Source organism: Teleopsis dalmanni, chromosome X (genome assembly GCF_002237135.1).
Source record: "Teleopsis dalmanni isolate 2A chromosome X, ASM223713v2, whole genome shotgun sequence".
Taxonomy (NCBI): Eukaryota; Metazoa; Arthropoda; class Insecta; order Diptera; family Diopsidae; genus Teleopsis; species Teleopsis dalmanni.
The window spans coordinates 72050852-72069036 of NC_051848.1; the positions used below are offsets into that span (position 1 = coordinate 72050852).

The window sequence follows — 18185 nt, forward strand, 5'->3', positions numbered from 1 at the left end:
AATACCAAAGAATATTTCCATATCAGGATCTATTCAACCGAAGGCATAGTAAACAAAAAGAATACTTCAAGATAAAAAAAATGTATTCAAACAAAAACTTATCTCAATACGATCGTTTGTTGTATGTATTCAAATAACAGCTTTGAAGAAAACACAATCAGTACAAGATCTACACCAGGACATCCAAGACAACTATTCTACTTCGGATCGATTGGTATTCATCATAGTCAGTGACGACGCGTGCCCTATCTGGAAGGGTGTGCGGACCTTCTACAATGTTGTTTTTACGTGAGCCGCTTAAATTAAAATTGATCAATTGAAACATATTAGATGTTTCATTAAGAATATTTATATTACATTAGGCAACAATATATTCACATTATAATATATATAATTTCATTAACAAAACAACATATTAAATAAATTAAATTAATAATTTTTATATATATATAAGATTAATATTATATCAATATGGAATAAACACAACTTTTCACGTACTTCTTATAACATCAAACCAATTTTTTCAAACAATAGAGTTTGTACTCAGAACCATATATGTTTATGCAGTGATCAAACAAAATCGAACACACTTGCAACGTATAAATGTGCGGCCAACTTTTCCGCACATATTCTTTGGAATTGTTAAATTGCTAAAAAGTTATGTCTTCCGATATTTTTCATATCATGATATTCATTGTTTGTGTTATATATTTTAGTATATCCAAACTTTCTAACGTCATATGAGTGTATTTTTCTCTAAGTATATATATGTCGATTAAGTGTTGTGCTGAAGCAGTTATTTTTTTCTCTTTCACTATGTCTGCTTTGTGTTATTTTATTCTTCTCCCCGAAGTTCTTATTTTGTACCAATGTAAATATTTTCATAACTTTCATCTACATTACTGGAACTCTTGTCCTCATAAACAAAAACAAACAAATGATTATTGCTGTACCTTGTTGCGTTGGTCAAAACAGTAAAAAGCGTCAGAATTTGCACATATTAGATATTTTAGATTGTCACAAAAACAAAAACCCACCATAGTAGTAGCACAAGTAAGAAATTGACAATTGTGATATAACTCTTTGCATAATATGCCTTTTGGTCATGCTCACAAGGAGACTAAAATTGAAGTTTAAAGTGTCCATTTGTCATTTGTATGTATATAGAGCATGGTCCTTAAAAAAAATTAAAATAATTTTTGATGCATTTTACTTGAAGAACACTAAAATAGCAACAGAAACATATAGCTTTTGGACACTTTATTGTAAGTTAGTAAATATTGTATTAAATTGTATTTCTTTTTTTTTTACGGTAGGTGGAAAGCTTCAAAACCCACGGTGTGATACTTAAATCCACTAAAACAATTTCTAAGGAATGATTGTGGAAGATTGCAGCCGCGTTTAGCGGATTCAACCTCATTCCTGTAATTAAAGGTAGAAAGGAAATAGTATTTAGCAAGCTAAATTTATCAAAGCCGAAGATAAATGTATTCAGTTAGTGGAGGAGGGGGTGGTGTTTACGCGAGGGGGTCTAGTAAATAGTAGTCTCTGTACTTGGTATCATGGAAGACAGGATTATAGACCGAAGTAAGTGGAGAAAAGCTAACTCTTCTTCAAGATAGTGGATACGGAATTGGGGGAGAGGTTCTGGCTTGTGTCTTATAGCCTGAAGCAGCAGACTATAATAGGCGCCTCTTTACCTTCTTTATCTCATCGTCGCAGCAGTAGTTGACGACACTTCTTGTCGTACAATAGTTTCGTCGCGAGGACTTTGGAAACCAAGGACATCTTCCGCAGTTTTAAGTAGGAAGTGGGAGGTTTATCTCTATTGTCTACTGACATTATGGAGACGGGAGGGTCAGTTGTTTAATCGGCTACAGAGTTCACCGGTGAAGACTTCGGCTGCCTCTCGCGATCGCGTACGTACTGGAGCGTACGTTGTTGACAATACTAAGCTGTATGCGTACCTTAGCTGCGACAAGGTAATGGACTGACTCGATATTTAAACCACTAAATGAACATATGTCCAGTACACTTGAAGCGAAGTGATCAATCTGGTTTAGTGTTGATTGATCGGGAGATAGCCAAGTTGCTTATGAATATCGCTGTGTGGGAATCTGGTGCTAGATACTACCATATTTCTCGCCGCAGCGAAATCAATTAACCTCAGACCGTTGTTGGTGGTTGATTCATTGACGCTAAATTTTCCGACAGTTAAACCAAAAATTTCTTCTGATCCGACAATCTCGATAAAATCCCCGAGAACGATCTTGTGTCCTATACATTACGTCCTATATTTGTCTTTCCGTTTAATAAAATACTTAAGTGGAGAACCATATAGAATAATCAATAAAGAACACAAAACACAACCCAATCTGGTCAAATTAGATTTGGTCAATCAAACCCCTACCAATAATCACCCGACCATGGGTGTCTTTGAATAATGGGGACTCCATTCTTATACCGGGTGGAAGCCAATTAGATCGCCCTGACGCTTAGAGTCCCGCAATCGTGCCAAGTGGCAAAGTCAGCTCTTGTTCCTCTGCTAGCACACTAGTTAAATCAAAATGTCCGCACGTTCCACAAGAAAATATCACCAAACCTAAACATTCATGTACAGGAATACAGGGCATCAACTTCTAACCGACTAATATTAAATCGACCGCTTCTACCTATGCTTAAGAACGATGAAGGTCGACTTAGCCGGTTAAACAAACCATGCCATCCGCAGCTGTCAAGTATCCCAAGCGGGAAATTCTTAGACCACATAGCTTCAAATCCTAAAATGAAAATTTGACTGAGGTCATTATTGACAATGACTGCACCATCTTTCTAACGGTGGTCATTGCCCAACACTTTAGCTCTTCACTAAACTGGCGTGAGGAGTCTAGCAAAAGGGGCAACATTAAACTGATCACCTGGTCAGATTAATGCTCTGCAGTTTTCACAGGATGGCAATCCAAAAGGTCGAAGTAGCCTGGCCTGGTGCGCAACCCATCGACGATTAATGTGAGGCTCTCGTCGTTCTTAACGTGTTCTTTTACGTCTATTTTAATATCGCAAGTGATCAAATACAATTTCGGACCGGTCAGCTTTAAGGTATACAAAAGCAATGCCCAAATTGTTTGGCATCAACCCTCAGATGCAACCTCTGAATCAAGTTCCTACAACAGTACTGCGCCCGTCGATGATCCGAATAAAAATCTGACTGAAAAAGAAAAGCTGATCCTGCTGATTCAAGAAACTTGGGTTATTAAATACTGGGTTTCCGGATTGAACCGAGGTGGGTACCGGACATTATCGCTGAAGGTCAAGGTCAAAGCAGATATTGTATTCTAGGAAAAAATAACATTAATATTCTTTCACCCTATAGGTTCAGTGATAATGACATCAAGTACGACGGCAAGGCTCTCTGAACTCACTCGACATACATGGCGCAGAATGACGCCGCCTCACTACAACAGGATTCTATAAAGATTCTGACAACAGAGGCTAACAATGCACAACATAAGATGTTGAACAGCATTGATGCCAAAAAAGCAATGACTCTGTGTTTTTGATTTCATTCTTGCAAGTAATTGGATATTTGATAATATAGGTTGTGAATCGACCTTCGTGATCTCAGAAAGATCACAGATTAAACATCACTCTAATCAGGAAACATTTTTTGCACATATTAACTAAGTGGTCCGTATCACAACACTACTCCATTGCAGACTATAGATGCCTAATATTTGGTATTGATCTGACGAAGAATAGGTCATCGAATTCAATCGACAGAAAACGCACTGACTGGTGTATTATTCGACTTACGCTAGAGTTCAGTTCGGAGCTGGCTCCTCTTGTTATTCGTAACTTTTCCGACATCGATCAGGCGGTCGATCTCCTAACCGCTGCACACACGTCTGCTACTAATGCAGCCTGCAAGCCCTACAAATTTCGTAGCATAATCAGACAACCTATATGAAATCCAACAGATCTTCACGGACCTTTATAAAATTTGCAGAAATACTTCATTGCCAAAAAGGGCATATTGGAGAAATTTTTGTGGTAGCATAGACATAATAGACATAGACATTTATTGCCTTTCCAGATATAAATCTAGACATAAGTTTGGTGAAATTGTTTGAGTTACTACTCAAATTCAAGATTATCACCTCCGATATCGAAAGTGTTAAATCACTCAAAGCGGTTTTATGGAATAAAGCGGTGAGCACACTTACAAACAATTGAAATAATTTGGATGCAGTATTATAGCTTATGCAAATCACAATGCTATTGCTGCATCGGGTAAATTTTCGCGGATATTATCTAATGTTATTAACATTCAGTCTTCACTGTGACAGAATGGTGTAGTGAATTCGGTCCCAGAGATAACCTTACAAAAACGAAACTTATATTTTTCACTAGAAGGCATAAAACTCCCTCAGCAGGAGGAAGTAGAACGAGTAATAGCTTACGCTAGTAGACATCTTACGCTAGTAGAAATAGTTATCGTCTTGGTATTCCACTTCACAATCCCCTTGTGGTATGCGATGGTAATTCTTGACGAGGAATCTTCTTTTACGTTGTTTGTAATCCGTTCCACTTCATGTGCAATAATCAGTTACTGACCGATTATCTGCTCAAACGTTGACTTTAATAAGTATATGCCCCGTATTTATTAAAAAAATGATCTCTGTCCCTTGTTATTAATTTTTTATTTTCTTAACGAAAGATTATATTTTTTAAACAAATTATGTTGAATTTGCAGAATGTAAGCAAAACAACAAACTATACAAACAACAAATTACAATTATACAAAAAGATCAAATTTATCTACTTTGATGAATTACAATACTTTTATTTATTATAATAAATGTGTGTCAGATTGAAAGGGCTGTAACATTTAGACAATAAATATTACTATTTGTAATAGGGAATGTATATGTATGGGGAAAGTTTCTTTCTTCCCTTTTTGGAAGGGGATGTTTTCGATAAGTAGTAATGGGTGACTAAAAGTAATTTTTGTGCAAGTGGTTATTGTAACCACAATTGTAGAGCGACATTATGAAGGAAACCGTCCTTCTTTACTGAAATCCACAGTATTTATGTAGGTCTGCTTATATATTGCAAACATAAACTGAAATGTACAAGTTATATTTTTTTGATACAATACAATATGTACAAATATGTTAAGAAGTGTTCTCACTATGTGATACAAAAATAAAACTTTAATTTTTATAAAACGCAAAAACAAGCGAAAAAATAATATTTTTTAAAATTATTATTCATTTTATATTAGCCGTAATTTTTTCTTTCAGAGTTGTAAAAAAACAGCATTAAACCTGGTTAAAATAAATTGGCATCACAAAATATTTCAAATGCTTTTTAACATGTTTTTTTGTTGTGTTGTATATAATTGAATATACAAAAATTGTACACTAAAAATTAATTAATTCAAATAAAAGAAAACAAAATGAGTATTAGAAGAGAAATGGCAAGCATTTTTATGTTGTATAGTTAAATTAATTTATTTATTTATATATTTAAATTTATTAATAAAGGAAAAGCTTGTATGATTTTAACGGATGACGGGAATTTTGCAACATATTTAAAGTAAACATTTACAATATGGTAGACTGATTTTTGAATTTTGTCGCACTAAAACCAGAGTTCGACTATTTACCAATTGCTTGTTTTTGACTATGAAACAAAATGAAATAAGCAAAATGAAAATGTAACAACAAATATGCAAAATATTTTCATTGTTATTGTCTCCATATTAAGTACACTAAAAAGTAACCATGTCTTACATTAGTATTAATATTATTGTAAATTATTATTACTTATGTTTTAAATATTTTAAAATGGTTTAATTATTTGTGTATAAATCTAATTTAAATTAAAATTTTTAGCAATTAATTTAGAGAAAAGTCTTTTTTTTCATCTTTAATATGTACAAAAATTTGTTTAACAGAATGCATTGAAAACATAATGTATTAATGCCTGTAACTCATGTTTGCCGAAATAAACTGGGTTTTATTTTTATTTTGACAACTCTGTATTTATTGGAATTCATATGTAAGCACGTATATTCATTTATGTATAAAGCAAACATAATAATATTAGGTGACGATTGCACGAGAAATCTTCAGTGTGTTTATATTTAAAGAAATGAACTTTATATATTATTTAAAGTAAATTTAAAAAGGCTGTGAGTTCAATTTGTAATAATTATTATAATTTAGATTCGGTTTGGAAGATGTACGATGCTCTAAATGAAACAAGTGTAAGTATTGATGAAAAAAGTATGTTTATTGTTAAACATTATATAAAAATAAAATAATAATTAACTCAGCAGTGATCGCCATAATATAATATTGTTAAATTAAATATCATAGAATATTTCTATTGAAAGCAATCGTTTTTTTTCCGAAAAAACTGAAACTTGCAATAGCGAATTTAATATAAAGAATAATGAATAAATAAATTAGATTGTTTTAAAAACTTATATAGTTTAATACGTGAATAACTTAATGTTGGATTTTACGAAAGTTTAACACAAAATACAAAAATTGGAGGTCATTAGACATGTTTTAATGATATAAAATGTTTAAATATAAGATTCCCTGGATGTCTTATGCTATCATGTGTTTTCAAAAAATTCCACATAACACGGATACCATCTATAAAAAAAGTAAAAGTGAGAAAGGATTTGACTTACAAGAAAAAATTAAACAGTTTCATTAATATCATGGAATCAAACAATAAAAAAAAATAACTAGTTTCACAACTAAACATTAAATATGCAAATTTATTGTATGATTGCTAAAATATTGGGTATTTCATTCTGATAATTCATGCGTTATAAAATACACATGCAAATCTGTATAAAAATGGTTGATTATTAGTAAAATTAAACGTTTTCAATAACAATGCATAATCGGATGCGTAGGAGGATCAGCAGAAGGATTAGTACAAATAAAAAATTATTGTTATTGTCAGGGGATGTAGCACTGCGAACGTTGGGTCTATTGTGCCCCCTTCTGGATTTAGAGTGGGTCTCTAAGCCCTGTTGCGTCAATAAGCAGTAGTATAGACCCTACTTTACAGAGTTTTATTGCTTCTTCCATATTACAAATAAATAAGTAAATTGCTTTTATTTATAACGTATGAATACTAGTATTAATTAAATTTTACAGATTTAGCACAAAAGGAGTTGAACGCTATTTCATATCGTTAATTTAGCTTTAAATGATCACATATATTAGAATCATCTAATAATATTAAGATGTCATCATACACTTAAGAAGGACAATAATTTAATTTATTAAAAGTCATATTAGTCAAGGGAATCAAAGTGCAAGAACATATAGATTGCTTTTAAAATGAAATATTCAATTCATCAAATTCCATTAAGAATCGTTATACTTATAACATGACCATATATGGAATTTTAAGACTATGTTAATGCGAATGAAAACATCTGCACTATTATCAGAAATTGTTGATTCATGCACAATATTCTGTAGAATGTTAAATGATAGTTTATATACAAATATAAACAGTATATTATAAACTCTGTGGCTTCCACTATTCAAACATTGTTTAAATTTAATGTAGTTTTTCTTGGCTTTTCTAAGCATGAATTTTTGTTTATAGTAGTTTTAATTCAATGTCTGTACATTTTAGAATATCAAATTTTATGAGTTTATTTGAAATAAATTATTCCTGTTACTCATTTTTATATTATACATTTGTTGTTTTTTAGATTATATAGTTTGTTTATATTCTTAGATTAATATGTAGACGGATTAATGTTCATAACAATATATGTATGTATAGTATTTGTCATTCAAATGAGTAATAATTTAATATGAAATGTCAACCTCTCTATAATGCTATTTTCAAACATATTAATTATTTCCATTAAAAATTCCATTAAATTCCGATATTTGGAAAATATTTATGTTGCATATCATCTTCTTCTTTTAATTTGGCACCACAGTCCTGTGTGAATCTTGGCCTTCCTCACGTTCTGGCTCCAACTGTCCCAAGCTTCTGCTACTCTTTTCCAGTTCAGTACTTCAATTGTTCTTGCATCATCATACACGTTCTCATACCATCTTGTTCTTGTCTTCTACTTCGGTGCCTGGTTGTCATCGGCTTTACGTTGTATATGCTGCTCGGTTTCTCTCCTTGAAAAAGTTCTGCATCAATCTGTATGGGGCCATAGATTTAGTGAACTATTTTTCTTTCGAAAACTTTTAAAGCTTCTTCGTCCGCCTTCGTCATTGTCCATGTTTCTGAGTGACAAGTAGCTACAGGACTTATTTTATTGTATTGTATATTCATAACTTACTTTCTTTAGAAAGTAATCTTGATTTCATTAAGTCTAAATATTTGTAAAAACATCTGCTTATATTCTATTTCTTATTGCGATTCTGCCATCATTATTGGCCATGTTGCGATGTATCACATCTTTTTTAAATATGAACATGCCAATATATTAAATTATTTAATTTGAACTGTCTAATTAACTAATCTAAGTTCATTTACATAGGGTTGGTTTTAAAAGTTAATCGCAAAATAAGCACTTATATTTAGCAATCAAACACTAGAATTTTAGTATAAATAATAGTTATGCTCTAAAAGCTATATAATGATGTAATGTTTTGCCAATATCATTAACATAATATGAGTGTTCAAACGGTGATTGGTTGTTGTTGTAGGGGCCTGTGTTTGTGTTATCTTTTTTGGAAATGTTGAACGGCACATTATCGTCGGCTCGTCGGCCCGTTCGATAAAATTGGTACTTTATAAAAATTAATGGTTCCAAAGATTTTTAGAATAAGTTTTTAAATCAATATCAACCGCATTTATGCGTGAATGATAACTGATTAGCATATAGCATATATTCTGTCTGAATGAATCAGAATATTAATATACGGGGAAGATGTCGTTCTTCCTGGGAGTTATTAGGTGGGGGCCTATTGAGAACTTTATTATTTACTTATTCTTATTAGTTTAAAGCTTTAAAGGCCATTGTGAGATAAATGTAACTTGAAATGCACTTAAATTTTTTAACGTAAACGCCATTATAATTTGATTAGAAATCTGTTTTAAAAACGAATTTAAGTATTATCTAAACATATCCACTATCTCATCTCAATATACAGTGACGAACATAATTTTTGACACAGCATATTAAGCTTTAACACTGTTTTTATCCCGTTAACAAAGCGATTTTTAATTAACAAACATTTTTTTTAGATAAAATGCTCAAATTCATATTATTTCATTATATTATCTCTTATATTTGATTTCTTAAAATCAAAAAACCAAAAAAAGTACTATATTAGGCTCAACAAAATTATTGGCACATCTTATGAAAAAATAAAAAAAATTATTTAAGGTAACAATTAATATTTAGTGGCCAAATTCGTTTGTTGAATAATAGCTTCTAGTCATATTGTCATCAAGGAAACCAATATTTGTGTTGTTTCTGGTCACTTAACGCTTAAGGAGAGCAAATAAATGTTTTTTTATATAGTTTTATACAAATTGTTTGATGTATGTATTTACTGAATTAAAATATGTGGATTTATTTTTCTAGCAGTTGCTTTGTTTATCGGATGAATAGTAACATATATTTACAATTATAATTGTTTGGCAAATCATGCAAAAATCTAAGTTCAAATAACATTTGTTAATCATGAAAATTTAATATCAAAATAAGTGCTCCATAAAAAATACGAAATCTGCCTATTGACTTAGTTAATAAAGAAAAATTTAGAGCAAGAAAAATATAATGGTATAAATCTACATAATGTACAACACGTTGTCGACTTTATAATTCATTACGCGGTGTTTTGTTTAAAACGTATATCCATTATTGCATAACTTTTGCTCTGGATTAAACAGATATAGCAAACTCCGCTAATAAAAAATGCAGATAAGGTTGATTAATTCACAATTTAACTTTTCTACATGTTCTGCCCTTCAATTTCATTAGTTTTGGTCAAAATATATCAATTTCTATTTGCAAGTAAAGCTAAATAAAACGCAAATAATAGCCGAGTAATAACTCAATATCACTAAATATATTCTTGATAAATCCTATGAACTGATTCTAGAATAAACGTGCCCGTCGCTGTTGAGAATAGTAAACAACATTTGATGTTTATTTTGGCGAGTAGCTTTAAAACAATTACCTAGTCGACTTAACCCTACTAACTATTCCCTCGGGTCTCGTGGTTTAAACACCTACTTATCAATTTTGTTGCTCTAAAAGTAAATGAAACATACTTATAACAGATTTCAAAAAATTTTTAGTTCAATGCATTGTTTAGATATTGCCATTAGATTTAAAATACATCATTCAAATGTCCTCCATGAGACGTTTTACAGTACTAGATACTTTAAAGTTAAGTTTCAATGATTTGTCGCCTCATAATTGGCAACAGATTGACCATAACTAATGTTCATTTTCAAAGCATTAAAAATTTCAAGACTGTACGTATAAACACGATCCCACAAAAAAAAATGTCCAGTGGGTGACAAATCGCATGATCTTTATGGTCAAGGGCCAATTAACGTCATTAAAAACTAAAATTAAACGTCGTAAAAATTACTTGCGCAATAAAGCGAAAATAGAACGCCATGTATTGCTTGTGGCTAAAGTGATTGAAGTACGAAATTTGTGTCTCATCTTCCTGATTTTTAAAAAAGTACGGACGCATCACTGCTACTGGTCAAATGCCACACCATATAGCACTGTTTTGTGAATGCAAAGATCTTTCGACAGTTACTTCTGAATGTTTACTACTTTAAATGCGATCATTATTCTACGCGTTGAGTTGTAAGTCAGCTTCAATAATTGTGTTATTCGAATTTTATAAAGATAAAGATGCAATACCAAATGCGAAAGACCCTATAATATACCATAAAATAGACCCATTGCTGTCTGTGTCGTGTAATAGACACATTGCTGTGCGTGCCGACAAACTGAAATTTTTTCCGACACTATCACTAACAACAGCAACATTTTCAACTGAGTGGGCGTTTCGATGATGTCAAGGCCTCACATATCCTATATCTTTAAAGAATTTTTTGCCTATACTGCGCTTAAATGGAGGATTATGTCGATCATAATCTCCTCGTTTTGCTCAAAATGTACGGACTGCAAAATCACAATTTTTGTTGTCGATAAACTATCCCTTTTATAATTCCTATTTTTGTTTGTGAGATGAAACAATAATGTAAATCAGTTGAATATTTATATTTTATTGATATTATTGGTGTTTAATTTAATTGTGTACAAAGACTTTATTTTCATAAAATAAAAAAATTTAAGTCTGTATCAAAAATATTAAGAACGCTTTCTCTTTATAAAGCAAAGAGAAAAGCAATTGCCCTCACGTCACGAAATTTTTGTTGCTTTCAATTCAAAAAGAAATGAGCTGTTAGTGTCAAATTTTTTTCATTTCATTTTGCATTGAAAGCAATAACAATTGCTGTGGCGTGACTGCAATCATAACATGACCTAAACTGTGACTAAATTGAAGAAAATAGTAAATTAATAAGTAAATCAATAGGGTCACTAGATGTCGTAAATTGAAATCCATTATTTATATACTTATGATTGGGTTACGCTAGATGGCGTCAAAAAGATGAAATTTCGTAATTGGTTCATTTAGTTTTGTTTAAGCGCGCATCAAAAATGGACACCAACTAAAAGCAAATACGCCATATTTTACAGTTTTTCTTTAATAAATGCAAAAACGCAAGTCAGGCGGCTGAAAGTATAAATAATGTTTATGATCCTGATACTGTAACAGCCAATAATGCGCTGGTTTGATTTTGGTTTCGTCAATTCCGTTCCGGTAATTTCGATGTCAAAGATGCACCACTCACTGAGGGGTCGATTGACGAAAATGTCAATAAAATTATGGGAATTGTCAAATTCGACCTGCTGTTGTCATGTAAGCATTGTAAGATTGCCCAAGAGCTTTAGATTGCATAAAATACCGTTTGGAATCATTTGAATGACACTGGATACATAAAGAATCTTAATGTATGAGTGCGACATGAATGTCAAATCTCATCTGCGAATCGCTGCTGAATCGCGACAAAAGCGACCCATTTCTGAAGCGGTTGGTGACTGGTGATCACCACTGAAAAATGGTCGTGGTCAAATAGCGGTGAGCCGGCTGAAATGGTGGACAAGCCAGGATTGACGGCCAGGACCTATTTGCTTATGTATTTGGTGGGATTAGCAGAGAATCATTTACGATGACCTTCCTCATCGCTCTCCTAACGCAAAAGAATGCTTTAACGCGGAATTCGGAACTCTTACCTCGGAACGGTACTATCCACAATTCGACTTGTACTGTCTGAAGGGAGCAATGGTCCATAAATGGTCAGCTTTGGGCAAAAGGTGAGGAATTGTGTTTCATCAGGACAAGAGTAGGCCACACACATCGATAATGAGTCTTTAAAAGCTCTGGGAGCTTGGTTGAGAAGTTTTTATGCATCCACTTTATAGTTCAGACCTTACACGTATTGGTCACCGTTTGTTCCTGTTCATGGCAAAAGATTTTTCTTGCAAAAAATTCGCTTCAAAGAAGGCTTGCGAAAATCAAATGTCTTAATTTTTTACCAATAGGGACGAGGACTTTTATGAGGGAAGGATAATGAAATTAGCTTCAAAATGGCAAAAAGTTGTGTAACAAAACGGCGCATATTTAACCTAAATCTGATTACTCTATGATAAATAAACCTTCAGTTTTATGCAAAAATAATGGATTATTTTTACTACACCTTTTATAAAACAACAAGTTTAAAAGCTTTTAAAAAAAACTATTTATTACTCCTAATAAGAAAATTTATTATTGTTCAAAACTTCTAACACCAAAAATGTCACTTTGTATGTATTTTTTCTTTATTTTTTCTTTATTTAATGAATGGTTCCATGAAATTTGCGAACATTTATATTTTCCTATGTTGAACAGATTCATTTTTTGAAATTTTTGACATTTTATATGTACTTTAAGCACGCAACTACAAATTATTTGACGTGATAAATGCAGTGCCAAAAAAAAATCTCTTGAAAAATTTAATGTAATACATTTCAATTTGCACAAAAAGTTAAGATGCCTTATTTATATTTAAATTTTCTTGAAATTTAAAAAATAATTCAAAACATAAAATGAAATAAATATTTAATTCCAGATAAATATTTTTTAATTGCTAAAACAGATTTATAAAAATACTTTTTCTTTGTGTAAAAATTAATTACAAACTAAAAAATACTATTTGTTTTAATTAATATAAATTTTTAAACACCATAAAAGTGTAGGAATTAGTCACATTTTATTAATAAAATATATATTTTATATAAAGTTTAACGGAACAAATATTATTTTAGTTGTTTTCAATGGAAAAATATAATCTTGTGCAATACCAATATGTCAATTATAATTATATAAGATTAAATTTCTAATTAAAACAAACAAAACTGTTAAATATGTTAAATAAAAGTAATGCACTCTCAGAATTTGTTTATGTTTTGTAATATTTACTATTGTTTTCTTTTTCTGTTTTGTTGTTTATTTCATGACTAGTCTACCCATTAAATTCTGATTGTTAAGAAATCGTTCAGGTTTGACAATTGTAAAGTGTAAACACAATATTACGTATCAAATTCATATAAAGTAACCACACATAGCACAAGATACGATTATTTAGTGTTTGTGATTCTGGCAACACTAATATGAACTTCGATTATTCGATAAATTTCTTGGCTTGGTTTTATCACTCAAATTTGTTATAGTTTTGTTGACGAATCCGCGTCTGTTTCTACGCAATATGTAAGACTTGATTAAAAAATAATTTAGAAAACTAACATTGGTTGTATTGCTCTTGCATTAATAATTTTTCATAGTTTTTGTTTATATACATTTAAAGATATATTTTAAATCTGAAAATTGCTTTATATTTTAAAAGTTTTCGAAGAACAAATGGAACTCGGAAAAAAAAAGAGGTAAATTGTATGAAGCTTACATAAAATCCGGTTTTAAAAGACATTTTCAATATTTCAAACAATTAATGTGCAATATTTATATAAGTTAAATTCAACTGACTAATTAAAAATTTGAGATTTTAGTGGAATACTAGTGATATTTAATTAAAAATTTGTTTAATTTATTTATACATGTGAGTGTAAAATTTTCTTCCACCCATTAAAACCGTTGAACGGTGTGAAAAAATGTTATTTCAAGGATTTATGTGAACAAATGAAATAAATGAAAGTTACATGAAAATGTTAAGATAATTATTAATTATGTGATTCATGGACGAAATAATATATTTGTTATAAAATTAAGCAACGGCAGTTTTTTAATTTTGTGTGAAAATTGTATAATTGTAAAGGATATTGGAATAAAGCATGGATTTTTTAATTAATGATATATATATCTTAAATTGAAATTCTCCAATTAATTATTAATAATTCAGAAGTTATTGTTTAATAATAATTAAAATTGAATATTGTGACTTCCAAAAATAAAAATTAAAAAAAATAATTGCTAACTTATAAATAACATATTTTACCGTCTATCGGACAAGCTGGCTGGTTCGCTTAGTTGAAGAAAATTGAAACTCATTATCCTTTTTTTTTGTTTTTTTTTTTTTTTTTTTCAAATTCTTTATATTTAGCCTTTGTTTTTGTGGAAAATTATTTCTGTTCTTTTTATTTATAAATGAAAATTGTGTATTGGAATATATAAAGGACTGAACTGGAAAAATGCCGTTAAATAAAATATTAACAATTTTTGAAAAATGTATATAAATTGTATTTTTTTTATTTATTCAGGATTTCATATTCATATAACTTATAATGCTTTAATTATTAATGTGTTGCAAAATGTGTTATATTGAGCTTACGAAAAATATAATTCTAATTTAACCTGACTAAAATTTAAATTCTAATTAAAATTTTTTTTTCTATTTTTTAGGTATAAGGGTGGTCGGACGCCTGCGATAAGGTCTAGTGAAAGAAGGCGGCCACAAAATACTTCATCAGGGTCTTCATTATCTCCTCGTGTCGTTCTGTCTCGTTTAGAACCTAGAGATTTCGAACGTCTTAGATTGTCATATAAAGTCGCTGTTATTGACCAAAGAAGAACTCGTAGCTGCCGTGGTATGAACATGGGTCAAAAAATAAGCGGTGGTGTAAAAACAGTTAGTCGGAATGACTCTCAAACTCCATTTAAACCAATTATACCACGCGAATTAGCAGCAGATTTCATAAAACCAGCTCGCATAGATATTCTTTTAGATATGCCCCCAGCAAGTAAAGAAATACAATTAAGACATTCGTGGAATTCGGAAGATCGATCATTAAATATATTTGTAAAAGAGGATGACAAACTTACATTCCACAGACATCCTGTTGCGCAGAGTACAGATTGTATACGTGGCAAAGTTGGTTTAACTAAAGGTCTGCATATATGGGAAATATTTTGGCCCACTAGACAACGAGGTACTCACGCTGTGGTTGGTGTAGCTACTTCTGATGCACCTTTACATTCTGTTGGCTATCAAAGTTTGGTCGGTTCTTCAGATCAAAGCTGGGGGTGGGATTTAGGAAGAAATAAATTGTACCATGACTCTAAAAACTGTGCTGGAATAACTTACCCGGCAATACTCAAAAATGATGAAGCTTTCTTAGTCCCAGATAAATTTTTAGTAGCACTCGATATGGACGAAGGAACTTTAAGCTTTATAGTTGATCAACAGTATCTTGGAATAGCATTTAGAGGGTTAAAGGGAAAGAAATTATACCCTGTTGTTTCTGCCGTGTGGGGTCACTGTGAAATTACAATGCGGTACATCGGAGGTTTAGATCGTAAGTTTAAAAACTAAATTGCAATTACGAATAATATATATTTAACATATTTTATTTAAATTTTAAAGCTGAACCCTTGCCTTTAATGGACTTATGTAGGAGAACAATACGCCAAACGATTGGACGCGTCAACCTCGAAGACCGCGTTCAACAGTTGCAACTCCCCCAGTCAATGAAAACATACCTTTTGTATAAAAACCGTAGATAATAGTTCAGTATAATATAATAAGATGAACTAGTTTTTTCAAAATTGAAAAAATCATTAAGCACTATAGGCATTTAAGTCGATATATTTTAAACAGGAATACAAAACATTACACTACTTTAATTTATACCATAGTTTTAATTTTAATTTCATTTTCATGTAATGTAAAAACCTTATGGTTAGTTGGAAAAATTTTATTCATGTAAACCATTTGACAAACATTTTGTAAAAATCGAAACGGATAAAATAGTTATAATCCTAATAAAAACAATAGAAACGACATAATATTTTTAAATAAAATAACTTCCATTTAAATAAGTTAATAAAATCGTCACAAATTTAGTAAATTAAGTATCACTTCAAGATCATTAAGGCCGTGCAATAATTTGTGGCTATTATTGGAAACATTTTATTTACGGTAAAAAAATCATTATTTTAAGTTAAAGAATTGTAGCTTACTTGTAATATTGGTCTTCTTTGCAGATATATGAATATAATATATATTTATATATAAATATTTTTTAATATACATATATTTATTTATATGTATATATAATATAATTTTTTTATACTTAACTATAAATTTTCTTTGTATTCCAATATATGATGTACTTATATCGTATTATTTTTATAATTGTAAATCTCCTATTTTAATTAATTAAATAAACCAAATTAGTTATACCGCACACTGACGTCATTTAGTTTGCAATTTAGAAGATTCTCAGCCAAAAATTCAAAAATCGTTTAAAGGCACTCTTAAATGCGTGCACAAGACATATATAAAAGATCTGGCATATATTGTTGAATTGATATGAGTTACGCACGGATATTTTTACAATTATGTTATATAAATTTCTTTAAACTTACCGATTTTATTTATATAAATATATATAGTTAAAATTTATAAAAATACAAGATCGGATTTGTAATTACAATACTTAATAAATAAAAAGATAATAAATCTTTACCTACAATGACCGTTTCAAACATTTTGTTTGTAAGTTTACAACCACAACAACAGCCACACAACCCAGCACAGAAATCGTTTTTGTTTAGTCTATTAAAAACTAATATGCCCTGCTTGTGACTTTTTTGCTTTTCAAAAAAAAGTTACATAGATAAATAAAGTTTATTTATGTATTCAAAATATAACAGTTATTTTCCAGTTTTTTTAAGCAAAAATAGTTCAACTGAATGGAATATGTAAGAGAAGTTTTCAACAAATTGTCGAATATTGCATTAGTGTTGTAGTATAGTGTAGCTTAATTGTGAAGCTAAATACTTGTGGAGAAAAGTAATGAAACAGCTAGCTTTAGCGCGAATTCTAACTAAGTCGATCGGCAATTGCATGCTGCACGAATATAAATCTGCTCCTTACTTCTGTCAGCGCGTGTATGTGCAAGTCAACCACAATCAATGCTCTGTTAGAATAATCGTGTCCTGTCCATCAATAATTCAGGACGGTGAACCAAGATCAAATAGTTTTTAAGATTTTTACCCAGTTAGATAGAGATTTTCCTAAAAAAATTTGTTTTATAATATCAAAATTATGTTAAATGATAAATTATATATTGCACATTATTTATATAGAACATTTTAAATAAATAACCAAATAAAAACAACAGTAACAGTAATTGTTCAAAACAGTTATTATAGTCTTTAAATGGCTATTGGACTATGATGGTGGTTGAGATAAATCAGACAGTTAATTATCACAAAGCAATATAACTGTTGATGTAAAATTGGGCTGCATAAACCATTGTTGTACGATTCCCAACCTGAAGCATGTCAGGTCATGCTGACGCTTGCCTTGAGAGCTTGCACGATGGCCGGGTGCACAGTTAGCAGGATTGAATGTCGCTGGACTGATTTATAGCTGCGCAAAGACACCGACATTGTACATACACAGTGTAGCAAAGTAAAAAAATTGTTCTCGCGATTACTTCATATTCCTCACACTAGTTATCGCTGCTATCACAAATATGTGGTACAATATTTGTCAGTTCTGCATCTTTTGACCTTTTTTTCGAGTTTAGAGAGTTCTAATAGCTTTTCACAAGCATTTTTCAACTCACACGGAAAACAGGC

General features: G+C 30.7%; 1 protein-coding gene across 2 annotated transcripts; it reads left to right on the top strand.

The window, feature by feature from the left end:
• The first annotated feature begins 6073 nt into the window (after nt 1-6073).
• Nucleotides 6074-16194, top strand: LOC119689009 (protein gustavus). 2 transcript variants are annotated; one of them, XM_038103732.1, is made up of 3 exons: nt 6074-6271; nt 15000-15892; nt 15961-16194. In XM_038103732.1, exons 1-3 carry the CDS (start codon nt 6261-6263, stop codon nt 16098-16100), a joined length of 1044 nt encoding a protein of 347 aa, XP_037959660.1. In that variant the 5' UTR covers nt 6074-6260; the 3' UTR covers nt 16101-16194. The 2 variants fall into 2 exon arrangements, with proteins under 2 accessions (XP_037959660.1, XP_037959659.1); XM_038103731.1 differs by lacking the exon at nt 6074-6271 and adding an exon at nt 13869-14026.
• The last annotated feature ends 1991 nt before the right edge of the window (nt 16195-18185 follow it).